At 31.7% G+C, this 13,305-nt stretch overlaps 2 protein-coding genes across 2 annotated transcripts; one reads left to right on the top strand and one right to left on the bottom strand.

Annotated features, from left to right (window-relative positions):
* The first annotated feature begins 90 nt into the window (after nucleotides 1–90).
* LOC114192100 (copper transport protein ATX1-like) lies at nucleotides 91–2,945 on the top strand. The gene is made up of 3 exons (XM_028081683.1): nucleotides 91–314; nucleotides 1,175–1,250; nucleotides 2,467–2,945. The coding sequence occupies exons 1-3, from the start codon at nucleotides 306–308 to the stop codon at nucleotides 2,628–2,630; spliced, it is 249 nt and encodes an 82-aa protein (XP_027937484.1). The 5' UTR covers nucleotides 91–305; the 3' UTR covers nucleotides 2,631–2,945.
* A 2,368-nt stretch (nucleotides 2,946–5,313) lies between these two features.
* Nucleotides 5,314–7,922, bottom strand: LOC114190797 (serine/threonine-protein kinase D6PKL2-like). The gene is made up of 2 exons (XM_028079836.1): nucleotides 7,255–7,922; nucleotides 5,314–6,137 (listed from the first exon to the last, which is right to left on the bottom strand). The coding sequence occupies exons 1-2, from the start codon at nucleotides 7,713–7,715 to the stop codon at nucleotides 5,339–5,341; spliced, it is 1,260 nt and encodes a 419-aa protein (XP_027935637.1). The 5' UTR covers nucleotides 7,716–7,922; the 3' UTR covers nucleotides 5,314–5,338.
* Between the last annotated feature and the right edge of the window lie 5,383 nt (nucleotides 7,923–13,305).

Raw genomic sequence — 13,305 nt, 5'->3', positions numbered from 1 at the left:
TTTAAATGACCATTTTAATAAATTAAAGAAAATACACTTTGATAAAAAAAAAAAAAAAGTGTAGCATTGGGAGTTGACGTAGCGGCAGAGTTAATGCGTAAGAGTTGACGTTGCTCTACAGAAGAAGGAGCTTTGGTGAATTCAACTAAACCTTACCCAACAACCCAACCCACACCACCCAACTTTCTTCCTTCCTTTTCACCTCTCTTCCATATTTCCCTATAAAAACAACTCACTCCCCCCTCTCTTCCCATTTTCCCTCTTCTTATTCATTTCATTTCCTCTTTTATTCTTCATCTCTAACCATGTCTCAGGTACATCCACACCTTCTCTATTTTAATTCTATCTTTCTCTTGTCTTTTCCCTCAATCCCCCTTTTCTGATTCGCCTTCTCGTTATCTGACCTAGACTTTATACCTGGGATTTTATCACATATCTCGAATTATTGTTTATGCATGCATTTGATGTTCATCAACCATTGCTTTTCTCTGTCAACTATCGCAGAATTTTGCATTCATCTCTGTATCTGTCTTTGAACTCCATGTTCCTGATTATATTATCTGTCAATTAATTTCGGGAACAGTTGAATTGAAATACTATCTGTTATTGTTGCCCTAGGTTCAAATCTAATACTATATATGATCGGCCCTTTCTTATTTGCTTAGAATTTTGGATTTTAGCGTGTTTTTTCTTGTTTCCTGTCAGCTATGTTATCATAGTTCATGAGAGATTTTACTTGGTATGAAGGATCTTCTCAAGCATTTAAAAGTATTTGTCCGATGCAATCATGGTCAAACTTTTTCGTTCTGTTTTTCTGTTAAAGCTTGTAGACTTAGCGTTCAATTTGTATTTGCAGGCTTTATACCTGAATAAACGTGATTTATGCGGCTACTTTTACCTTGTAGCAGCAAAGATGAAATGGATGATTTTTCTTTTGTTGTATTAGTGGGCATGTTACTAGTAAATTTGCTATATCTGTATCTGATTTCCTTTTCTGCTCTCGTCCTCCATGCCCCCACTCCCGTTTTTCTTTTTTTAATTGGTTATATTCTTTCTTAAATTCAAAGTATAAATATATTTCTTCTATGTTGGGGTGTTGGGGGTTTAAGAATTAAGATGGTTATTTGTTCTTTCATCTGCCCCCTTAATCTGTGCTTTTTCATTTTGAGTACAGACCGTTGTCCTCAAAGTTGATATGTCATGCCAAGGATGTGTTGGTGCAGTGAAGAGAGTTCTTGGAAAATTGGATGGTAATCAAATATGTTGGATTGAAAATGCATTTATATTTTGCTTAGCAGCATTTTAATTAACTGTTTGTGCAAACTTCTCTAATATACTCAACATCGACCTGAAAATGTTTATCTTACACAACCATTTTGCTTTGTAATTCTGTGCCTTTTTGTCATTTTGTATCAATTCTGATGTCAGCATGACATGAAAGTATCGTATCAATATATCTTAAGCTATCCTCTAGGATTAGTTTTCCTCTTAATTCATTATCTCTTTATAATGGTTACGATCTATCCTTATATTATCATGAATTGTTGTTGGTTCCCCTAATTTGCTTGGATTGTTACTATTATAAACAGGGTTAGTGGTCAAAGTTACACGATCATATCAAATACAAAAACATATTAATACATTATGATAAATCTTGTTAATATCAATTCAGCTTTTTATTATCCTTTAGATTACTCTAGTGTGATAATTTTAGCTCAGGGATAAGGTTAAATAACTCAGTTATTGTTGATACTCTTCTATCTTAGTTCTCTGTCCTGTTAGACTGTGCTTGTTTGATCATGTGGGCTTCATGTTTGTGATTTATTCTTGGAAATCATCAATGGTACCTTGTTTAGGTTTTTCATGATTCTGTTACTAGAATGTAACACTGAATTTGACGTTGTTTACATATAGAAACATTGGCAGCCTTGTTTAGGCGATATCTCATCGTAATTCATTCTATTTATGATCCTGAAACTAAAGTTTTCATATTCTGGCTCTATTTTATGTACTTCATATGTACTTGTTTTGGGTGTTATGATTTAGTTTTGCGGCAGTTCGAAATGATTTTCTAGAAATCCCTTCATGCCGATATGTGCTGTTTCTCATCTTCATGCCAAGTGGCAACTTATCTAATAATCCTTTCATTCACTTTTGAAACATGTTTGAATATGTCACCAAGCAAAAATTGAATTTTTAAATCAACTCCTTCTCTAACATAATAAAAGCTCTATATTTCCTATAGAAAAGGTCTTAAAGGCATTGCTAAATTGTATCCAAACAGATCCTATATAATGCTACTAGTTTCAAAGCCTTTATGTTTCTATGATTTCCCATGGTACAGGAATATGAAGTAAACATGCGAAGACTAATTGTTATTATGGATTAAAGTCGTTGTAGTGACAGCATACCAGCCATAGTTCCTCTTCTAATGTTGTAGAATAATAAGTGTGATCTTATTTGCAGGTGTGGAATCATATGACATTGATTTGAACGAAAAGAAGGTGGTAGTGAAGGGAAATGTCCAGCCAGACACAGTTCTGCAGACCGTGTCCAAAACAGGGAAGAAGACAACATTCTGGGAAGGTGAAGCAGCAGCATCTGAAACTAGCACAGTAACTGCTACCTAAAACACTTGGCTCTATTCTGTGAGGACGAAGTAGCTGCGTGAATCAAATACTATTTGGTGGACTTGAAATAACGATGAACTCCTCGTCGTGTCACAGCAAAGACTGCTGATTATTACTGTTTTTCTCATCTGTGATACTGTATTAATGTGGTTTTAACTTCCTTTGTCTTCGTTCCCACTCATTTTCTTCCTTCTGTCAGTCAATTCAAACCGCAAATATTTCCAAAGCCATCCTTTATAGTGAAACTATGTTTTTTTTTTTCTCATTGATATTCTCCTTTAAAAGCAATTAAAAACATTATTGGGTTTGGGTCCATTTTCTTACCTAAGTTGCATGTTACACTAGCTCGCGCACAGACTATGATTTATGGAGGACGTTCAAGTAAACAGTTAAAAAAAAAAAACAGAAAAGCTGGAAGGTTATCAATAGAATGGGGAAATACCAGAAAAAATAACCCTGTAGCTGAAGACCCAGATATAGTTTATACATTCACGTCCTCGTAGTGACTGAACCGGTCTTAAACTTTCCGAAACACGTATTCCACTGATAAAAAAATGTTAAGTATTATCGAGAGGTTCGGTAACAAAGGGCGGTAGCGCATAAAGATAAAGATATTTAATATTTGCTTTAACGTCACACATGAGTAGAGAAAGAATCGATACTTTTTATTATTCCACTCTTGCTGCCTTTGATTGGGTTCTATTGTTGACTCAAACAACATACGCAAATGTAACTTTCCTGGAAAAAAAATAATAAAGGGTAGCTTATATCCTGTTATTTCTTTTAACGGACGCAAAGACAAATAATAAACATAAATTTCTACGAAAAACTCTAATGAAACAAACTTCCGTCGTTCGACTAAATTATGTAAAGTTTTCATGCATGTAATGGCTAATCAAATTTCAGAAAGGTAATTATTGGGAAAATCTCTGTCGAAAGTTCTACTGGCTTTCAAAAAAATTCTTCTGAGGAATTAATATTCCTTTAAAACAACAGTTAACCTATATGTCACATATAAAAATGCATGAAGCGATAAATTGGTAGTAGATTAAGGATTTTGTTGGCTGATTTTATTGTCAGCTAAAACCAGTTTATTTTTTTCATGATATTAAGCACTCTCATCCACTCTTGACTAATGCATTTAGAGATAGTAATGGTTGGACACTAAAAAAGTTTATCCGGTGCAACAAAAATGTAATGTAAGATGAGTTTTTAGCAATGAAAGACGAATTTACATAGAAAAACTTTACGTCCATAAAGTATACAATCCAAGAATTTATATAAAATGTTTTAGAACTATAAAATCATAAACTACTGTTAAAAAAATTCCTTGAGAAATTGTAATATTTAGATAACTGGAACGACTACTGTTCTTTATTTCTTTAATCCTTCACTTAAATTAGTCCTTTTTCTTTTAACTTTGTAATTCCTAAATGCACCGCAATAATAGAATCGATCATAATTCATTTTAGTTTAAAGAGTACTAAAACAAAGCTTTTATGGATGATGGAGAGGAGTGGTTTTCACGTCACAAAAGAATGATTCACAGCCTTCAATGGAAGAACCGCAGGATTCTAGATGGACAATCACAGGCTGAGAAAAAATTGGTACTTTTCATGGCTAATTTTTTTGTTGAACTTTACATTTCTTAAATTTATGCAATTTATTTGTATAACATTTGTACTGTAAAGAGAGCCGTAAGAAGAGAAAAATAAAATTAATATATTGATGAAATATAAAGAGAAAATGTATGTTATATAAATTATTGTGTAAACAATAGAACTAATTTTATGAAAAGTAATCCTTTTCTTTCTAAACAATACTTTATTCGAAATGTGATTTAGAAAAATAATAATACTTTCTTCTATTGAAAACCATTGATATCTAAATATAGTATTAAACATTCAACTAATTCGAATATATGTAGCTAATTCAATTTCAACCAATAACTCAGAAAAGTATTGCAGTTTTATTTTTCCAACAACATTTCATTGCATAGTTTTTTTTTCTCTCTTACCAGAATTAACCTATTTGGTGATTGCAACCACCCCAGATAAATCAAAACAAGAACACTGAGATTAAAAAAAAAAAACAAGTAAAATAGATTTGGCAGTTGAAATGGTTGGCCCACCAACCAACAACAGCATCTGTTGGAAACAATAATTGATGTGGACAAGCGAACAGGAGGAAGTGAGAAAGAATTGCCTTTCTTATATTCGAATCTTCTTATGTTCCCTTTCATATTATCAGAAACAACATTATAAAAAGCAAACCAAGTAAAAAATTAATGATGACAGGTTTTATATTCCATAATTATGTCTACGTCTTTTACTTTTATAACATGAGAAAAGAATCGTAACGGGAATCTAATTCCTTGTCCTTCTTTTACTTTTCATAACATCAACGAAAACTGGCATATATCCAATAATGAATACCTGGAAATCTTGTCCTCCCCGTTCCATAAATTAAATAAATTTGTTATAATTACACCAACCCCAGTTTTCTGCACATCAGATGCAACTGCAATTAATATTAATTACTTAATTACAGAAAATCCACAAACACTTGTAATTTTAGTAAAATCCCAAAGTTGTCTGAGTTGAAGTTGTAGCAGTGAGTTGTATGCATGGTGATGATATGTGTGTATATATATATATATATATATATATATATATATATAACTGGGATTTTATATATGAGAGAGAGTTCTAATAGAAGTCTATGGTATTGGTTGTGCAATTATAGAGTCGAACCAATTCCTTGCACTTGTCTGATGCAGGGATGTATGGAGGGGTAGCACACCTTAACAATGCCCAATTAACTCCATTGAAGAAGGGGTGGTGCTTGATTGCTAGAGCACCCATTGTTGAACCCAGTCTCATTGTTGAGTCCTTCACTAACAGTTGTGAGATCAAATCCCTAGCTGCACCTGGGATCATTGGTTCCTTAGGGAACTCAAGGGCACGTGCCACTATGTTCGCTAGGGTTAGCTCGTGCTCAAGCCCTTTGAAGGGTGTCATCCCGTAGAACAGTTCAAAAATGAACACTCCCAGTGTCCACCAATCAACGGCGTTACCGTGACCCTCACCGGAAATCACTTCCGGCGCCAAGTACTCGTGGGTCCCAACGAACGACGTCGATCGAATCTCTATTGGCTCCGCCACGATCTCCACCGACCCACACCGCGAGGACCTCTTGCCACGACCGCGTTTCGGGTGGAAGCATGGGACAGATGGCACGATGCAATTGGGCAGCATGCAGGATGACATGGCGGGCGCGCATTGGTTCCTGGAATGGTCGTTGGAACAGGCGTTGCCTGGTGGATCTTGATCGAACACGATCTGAGCCGTTGATGTTGTGTCGTCGCCTTTCAGTGAGAGGTCAAAGTCTGTGAGCATTACGTGACCGTCCGATCTTATGAGCACATTTTCAGGCTTCAAATCACGGTATATTATCCCCATCATGTGTAGATACTCCAACGCAACCACAACCTCAGATGCGTAGAACCTGTAACCACAACCCTCAAGTCAACATAACATGGTGGAATTGTTATTATCGGCATGTATTATTTTGGCATCATAATTTTATTACCATCAATTTCTCCAATAATTAAATCATGCAGGGTCCACTTTTGAATAATCATACCCATTATTTTAAAATTTGACCAAGCAAAACGTCATCAACTCTTATTTTGCATACATTTCGAAATATATTTTGATGAAGACGTAGGAGCACTATTTGTAATTTTATGAAAATAAAACCTTTTGACTACACCCAAAAGCTCCATTACTTGTTTATGCAATAGTTTAACATGGAGGTTCCATCCCAGAAGTATTTAAATCTGTTCGAGTTCAGAAACGCTCTAAAATTTGTTTATTGTTTGGTAATCCGATAATGGTGACTGGTTAAGTGGGGGAGGCACTAAATTATTATTTGGTGCACGACGGACACACCAAAAGCCTTCGTGGGCTCACCATCAAAGGCATCAGAGGAGACATGAATTGAATCTAATGGCCCACAGCCAATGAAATTATGAGCAGATTAAACCAACTCAACTCAAACCCAAGGACCTATCCCAACTTTCCCATCACAAACTGCATCACCAACTCATCCAGAGAAGCCAAATAAACATGCGCGCTCTCTCTCTCCACTACAATATTTATAAATTTTCATTTTCGTTACATTAATAGCGGTGATGTATGCAACATGAACAAACCCAATTACCCATTGTTAAATGAGTTACAAATCCCACTCGCATCTTAAACAGTAACTGTTACCTGTCAAGTTTCTTTCTATTTATAACACACCAATTTATATTATAATAACGTATAAATAAATAAAAGAAACAAATTACTCGACCAAATTATTCTCTGCATGCATGTTGTTCGTTCATCATCTAAAACTGTAATCACTTGCGTTCAATAAAAAACACACACAAAAAAAAGTATCGCATAATACAAAACTAAACATATTTAAGGTTTCAACTAATTTCTGCATCCCAAGTAATGTAACCATTAATAGTTCAGACCAACATGTGATCATTTTTGTGACCACGCCGCTTCAAAGTGTAACAGGATCACATGCAGATTAAATAGGAGAGTTAAAGGAGAGACAGACGACAGACCTAACGGCGGCGTGGTGGAAGCGTTTATCGGGCTGCCGCTGGCGGAGGACGTGGAGGTCGCCGCCGGGGCAGAACTCGGTGAGGAGGCAAGACCAGCGAGGGGAATCGAGCGACGCGTAAAGAGTTGGCAAAAACGGGTGATCCACCGCTTGCAGAATCTCTCTCTCAACCTTCGCCCTCGTGTCTTTGTTCCTGGCAACGAGTTCCTTCTTGTCCATCACCTTTGCCGCGAACAGGCACCCGTTCGAGCCCTTCAGCTCAACCAAGTACACGCTTCCGATGTCGCCGCTCCCCACTCGCTGCACGAACCGGAGGTCGCCCAGTCCCAGGGTCCCGCCGCCGCGCTCTATGGCTTTCCAGCAGGGGTCCGATGAGGGTGCGTGGTTCCTCGCGGAGAACGTCCACTCGGCGCCCGCGGTGGTGGCAGGGTTGTCGGAGTCGTCTTCGCCGGAGGAGTGCATTGTGTCGCTAATGATTCTAACAGTAATAATAATGGAGTTGGAGTTTGCTGTGTTGTGCGTGAGAGAGAGAGAGAGAAAGAGAGAGGTGTGTGCGTGTGGGTGGAAATAGAGAGTTGAGTTTTGTGAAGGGAACGAGAGAAGGAGGTGGGGGCATAATGGGCCGGCAGTTTATTATTGGGCCATCTGGTGCCTTTACATAAATAGGCCACTGGGTCAAGGGGCCCATCTGCTTCATTTTTTTTCATTTTTTTTATGTTTTTTGTCTTTTTATAGTTTTCATCATCAATCCTCATTCACGTATGAACAAAAGTAGTAACGTGGGGGAGACACTCCCAATTGCGAACGGGAGAACATGTTGATTTTGTCAAGTGTCACTGAAAACGCATCGAAAGAGTTAAATTTTACGAATCTTAACTGTAACTACTTTTATTCAACTGTAATTATTACTCTTAACTCCCATCTAATTAAAGAGTTATTTTTCATATTTTGTAATGTCCACTAGCAATTTAAAGAAAATCGAACTACGACCCTACGACATCATTAATAGATAATAGTGGTTCTTTACTTTAAACAACAACGATTGCATACCCGATCTTCTTTTATTCGGAAGATTATAGATTATTAAATAAAGTGAGCGCTTTAACTAATTATATTTTTAAAAATAGCCATTAAAACAAATAAATCTTATTCAAAACACACGCGAATCTCTATTGCGACAGACAGGGGCCAATGACACCCACGAAAAAAAATATATATTTAACAAATCTGTCGAAGGAAAAAAAAACAATAATACTATGCAAATTGGAGATAAAAATTATTAAGGGACAAATAAAAGAGTCGGTTTCTTTCATACCTTTCATTTCTAATTTTATTTTTAAATAGTTTTTTTGAAATTGTAGTTGATTTAACTTCTTTCCTAAAAGAAAAAGGAGAGGTAAAGAAGATTAAATCAAATACTGAAAATTGTGGATTAAATTGGATCTCTTTCTCTTTCAATGTTTTGGTGCTTTAACTTAATGGCATGCAAAGTTTTTATCCCGTTAAATTACTTTTTAACTTTTATACTTTCCATGTGTTGTTATTGAATGGTTCTTATGGTTGATTGTTTTTAATAGGCCTATATCTTCGTATAATTACAATGGATTTTTTTTTTTTACCGTTGATTTTTTTGAGAACATGGAATCACACAATTACTACCGTACTCGTTTCAAATTTGAAAAAAAATAAAAGTTGATTAAGTTTGAGTTTGAATTTGGAGGGGAAGATGAAAAGGGTATTCCTTCTTTAGTTCTCACATTAAATATTTTATCTTCCTTTCTTTTTATTCAAGTAAGTCATTACTCCTTTTTTCTTCTTTTACTTCTTCACTTTTCTAATTCTCTATTAGTTAAGGAAGTATTTAATTCTAATTTTTATTTTATTTCATGCTTCCTTATTTTGTAGTGGACATAAATAATCACCAGAAAACATATAGTCATTTTCATTAATTTCTATTATGATATATTTTGTGAAGAAGAACGTTAAATATTTCTTTTCTCATTCTAAACTGGTTTTTCTTATGATATATTCTATATTCCATAGAATCTTCATTATTTTTTGTTTTGTATTTGTTTTCACTTCTTTTTTATGGGATATCTTCAACTATTTTATAAGATTTTTTACTTTGCATATCAATTTGTTGTTTTCTTTAATTTATAAATATTTTAAAATCTTTTTCTTAATTTATTTATGTCAAATGTGTGTGATTCATTAGAGTACGACGGTATTCATGTAATCAAGATATAAATATAATTATTGAAAACACATTATTCAAATTATATTGAATTGATAATGATGTCGTTTGTAAGGACCTAGAAAATAAGTTAAAAGTGGTAGTGATTTAAAAGATGATATTTGATTATTTTATTAATAAAAAATTTAAATATAAATAAAATTTTTACCAACTCAATTTTATTTGATAAAAATTGTTATCTCTCTAACAAATCTTTCTCTAAAAGTTTTCTTAGTCTTCTTTCTAACCTTTTGACTCCATTGCTCATGTATTCAACAATTAAAAACCATTAGTGGAATCACACCAGTTAACTCTACATATCTACCCAATTAGAATTGAAAATAGGGCAGGTTCATATTTTGCTTTATTTTAGAGTAATTTTAGTGTTTTAATAAGGTGTATGTAGTTCTAGGATCCATGCGTGTGTCTCAAAATAGCTTAAAGTGAATATCTATCTTGTTCTAATCATGGAAATATGCTCACTTATGTGATTTGATGTGTATGTAGTTAAAGTATTTTGTGAAAATTATAGCTTTACAATAACCTTTTGAGTTAGGGGTTTCAACTCAAGATAAGGGAAGCCAATTAATTGTTTACGCATGATTATATTTTTGACTTGAATGACTTAATATGTGTAAGATTAGTGAAACTGTCTATTGAATTGATTTATTGGTAAATTATAATTTTTATTACTAACAAATTTATTTTGCCTTGGCTTTTGACTATTCCATGATTAAATCTCTTAATAAATCTGTCAATAATGATTTTTTTAAAATCTATTTGTAATTTAATTTTTAAAAAATTTATCACTAAATATATCGATAACTCAATTTTTTTGAAGATTTTTTAGTGAAATATGTGTCAATTTTCTTATCAAATTCGACAAAATATGTTTATAAATTGATTGGAGATAAATGAGAAGGAAAAGGAAGGGAAAAAGAGGAAATAACGAAAAAATTGTTTAATAAAATTTCATTTCTCTCACTTCATATGAAAATTAAACAGGAGAGACCGAATTGAAATATATAATTTTCTAAGTACTAAGTAAATCATAAAAACTTAATTAAAATTTTTTAAATTTATCTAGAATTTGAAACTATTTTTTCATTAATATATTTATTAAAAAGTATTTATTTTGTTTTATTTATACGTACGTGACTTGATTATTTTAGCATTGAGGTTTGGTTCACTAAATTTTGTAACCCCATTATTTTTTTCAAACTAACTATCTATGTCTAAATGTTATGACTGTTTTTTTTTTTTGTATCTAGGTTAACTTTTATTATTTGTGTTTTCTTTTGTTAGAAAAACATAAACCCTATATATGTTTAGGTCAAGTTATACTATGAAAAGTAACATTTCAATACTCAATAAAAAACAGTAATTTGATAATTAATATCCATTTTTTTAAAGTTTAAAGTACTATTATATATTATTATGTTATTAAAATAAGTTATAAAGAGGGAACTTTTTTTGTAAGGATATGAAAGTGTATTTGTTTCAAACATACTATAAGTCGCATTACAGTGGAAAAACATATTAAAATATGGGGCTTCTCCCTACACCTCCAAAGGGTTTTATTGCACCTCCAAAAGAATTTAATTTTCTATAGTACCCATCTGAACCCTTTGACTGTTAAGCGGTAAAAGTTAAAAAAAAATTCTCTCCGCTCTGCTGTGAAATTATGGGTTCTTTCATATTTTGAAACCCGGTAAAATCCTCAACCGACTTTCGAAATCTGGTAAAATCTTTAATCGGCTTTCGAAACCCGGTGAATAGTGCCAAACGGATTTGAAATTATGAACCGGCATTTGAAGTCCGGTTAAGTGATTTAACGGAATTCGAAATCTGTTTTTTTTGTATACAAACATTCAAAGCCCGGTTGAGCCTTTAACGAAATTCAATTTTTGTTTTTAACCGATATTCGTAGTATAGTTGGTGATTTTAATTTTCTAATTTTTTTATTTGATTTGTTTATAAGATTTAATTTCAATTGTTTTATAATTTATGTATTAATTATTTAATTTTAGATTATTTATAAGTACATTAAATAAAATTTTATTAATTTAATTTTTGTAATTATTTTTACCGACAATGGAAGTCCGTAAATTATTTTTTTTATTTAGTTTATATTTATATACCGACATTGAATTCCGTAGTTTAATTTTTTTAATTTATTTTGCATATAAGATTTATTTTTAATTACATTAATATTATTAAGTTGTTGTTTTGTTGTAATACATTTTATTAATATTTATTATTTTTTTAATTCTGAACTTGAGTTTTATTTATTTATTTTTATTATTTTTGTTTTAATTTGTTATTTTTTTATTCATTTTATTACTTTATTGTTTTATAAATTTTTTTATTTGCGATATTTTGTATTAATTATTTTCTACACTTTTTTAATGTTTTATTTATTTGATGAATGAGTTTTTTATTTGTTTAATAAATTAAAAAATAAACTTTTAATCTTATTTGTTTTCTTCAATTTTTTGTATTCATTTTATTTATCTTTTAAATTTATATATTAAAAAAAATTAAACTAATGAACCGTACTTCCATTACTGGTATATAATTTTATTTAATGTAGTTATATATAATGTAAACAATCTAAAATTAAATAATTAATATATGAATATAAACAAATTAAAATTAAATCTTATAAACAAATAAAATAAATAAATAAAAACATTAAAAGCTAACAAATAATAAATAAATAAAAATAATTTTAAAATAATTAAATAAAATTAATCTAGATATTATAAAGGCAAATATTTTAAATAAAAATTTATCAGTATTAATAAAAAATTAATAAAGTAAAAATAACTACAAAAATTAAATTAATAAAATTTTATTTAATGTACTTATATAAAATATAAATAATTTAAAATTAAATAATTAATACATAAATTATAAAATAATTGAAGTTAAATATTATAAAAAATCAAATAAAAAAATAAAAAAATTAAAATCACCAACTGTACTACAAATGCTATTTAAAAGAAAACTGATTTAGTATTTCGTTAAAGGTTTAATCGGACTTCGAATGCCGGTAGACAATTCAATAACGGGGCTTCGAATGTCGGTATACAAAGAAAACGGATTTCGAATTACGTTAAATCACTTAACCAGACTTTAAATGTTGGTTCACAATTTCAAATCCGTTTGACACTATTCACCAGGTTTCGTAAGCCGGTTAAGGATTTTATCGGATTTCGAAAGCCGGTTAAGGATTTTACTGGATTTCAAAATATGAAAGAACCCATGATTTCACAGTAGAGCAGAGAAAATCTTTTTTTAACTTTTACTGTTTAACGGCCAAAGGGTTCATAGAAGTATTATAGAAAATTTAAATTCTTTTGGAGGTGCACTATAATTCTTTGGAGATGTAGGGAGAAACTCCCTTAAAATATAGCAGGATCTTGTTGGTCTAAAATGTAACCCACTCCTTTACTACTTAAACAATTGGGCCGCTTCATCTTGTAATTCCACAAATTTCTCTCTATATTTTCATATCAATAAATTTTCAATTTTATCTGCATTATGAAATTTAAAAATTAAATAATTTTTTATGAAAATTTCATTTCACTTAGAGGTGGAGGGAAAAAAATATAAAAGGTGCAAATAAAACCTGTCAACGAATTATAGCAAATACTTTTTGCACCTCATATTTTATTCCTGCACTCCATCATTTTATTTAATTCCGCTTTTGTCCTTGAGTGTTTTATTACAAACTTGTCTTTATGAAGGAGATACGGTGAAGGTTTTGTGTGGCTGTTCCGTTCATAGAAAATTATTATTACAAAATATTGTTTC

The sequence above is a fragment of the Vigna unguiculata genome, chromosome 7 (genome assembly GCF_004118075.2).
Source record: "Vigna unguiculata cultivar IT97K-499-35 chromosome 7, ASM411807v1, whole genome shotgun sequence".
NCBI lineage: Eukaryota > Viridiplantae > Streptophyta > Magnoliopsida > Fabales > Fabaceae > Vigna > Vigna unguiculata.
Note: the sequence above shows the minus strand (reverse complement) of the source record. Positions and strands in the feature narration are given on the sequence as shown.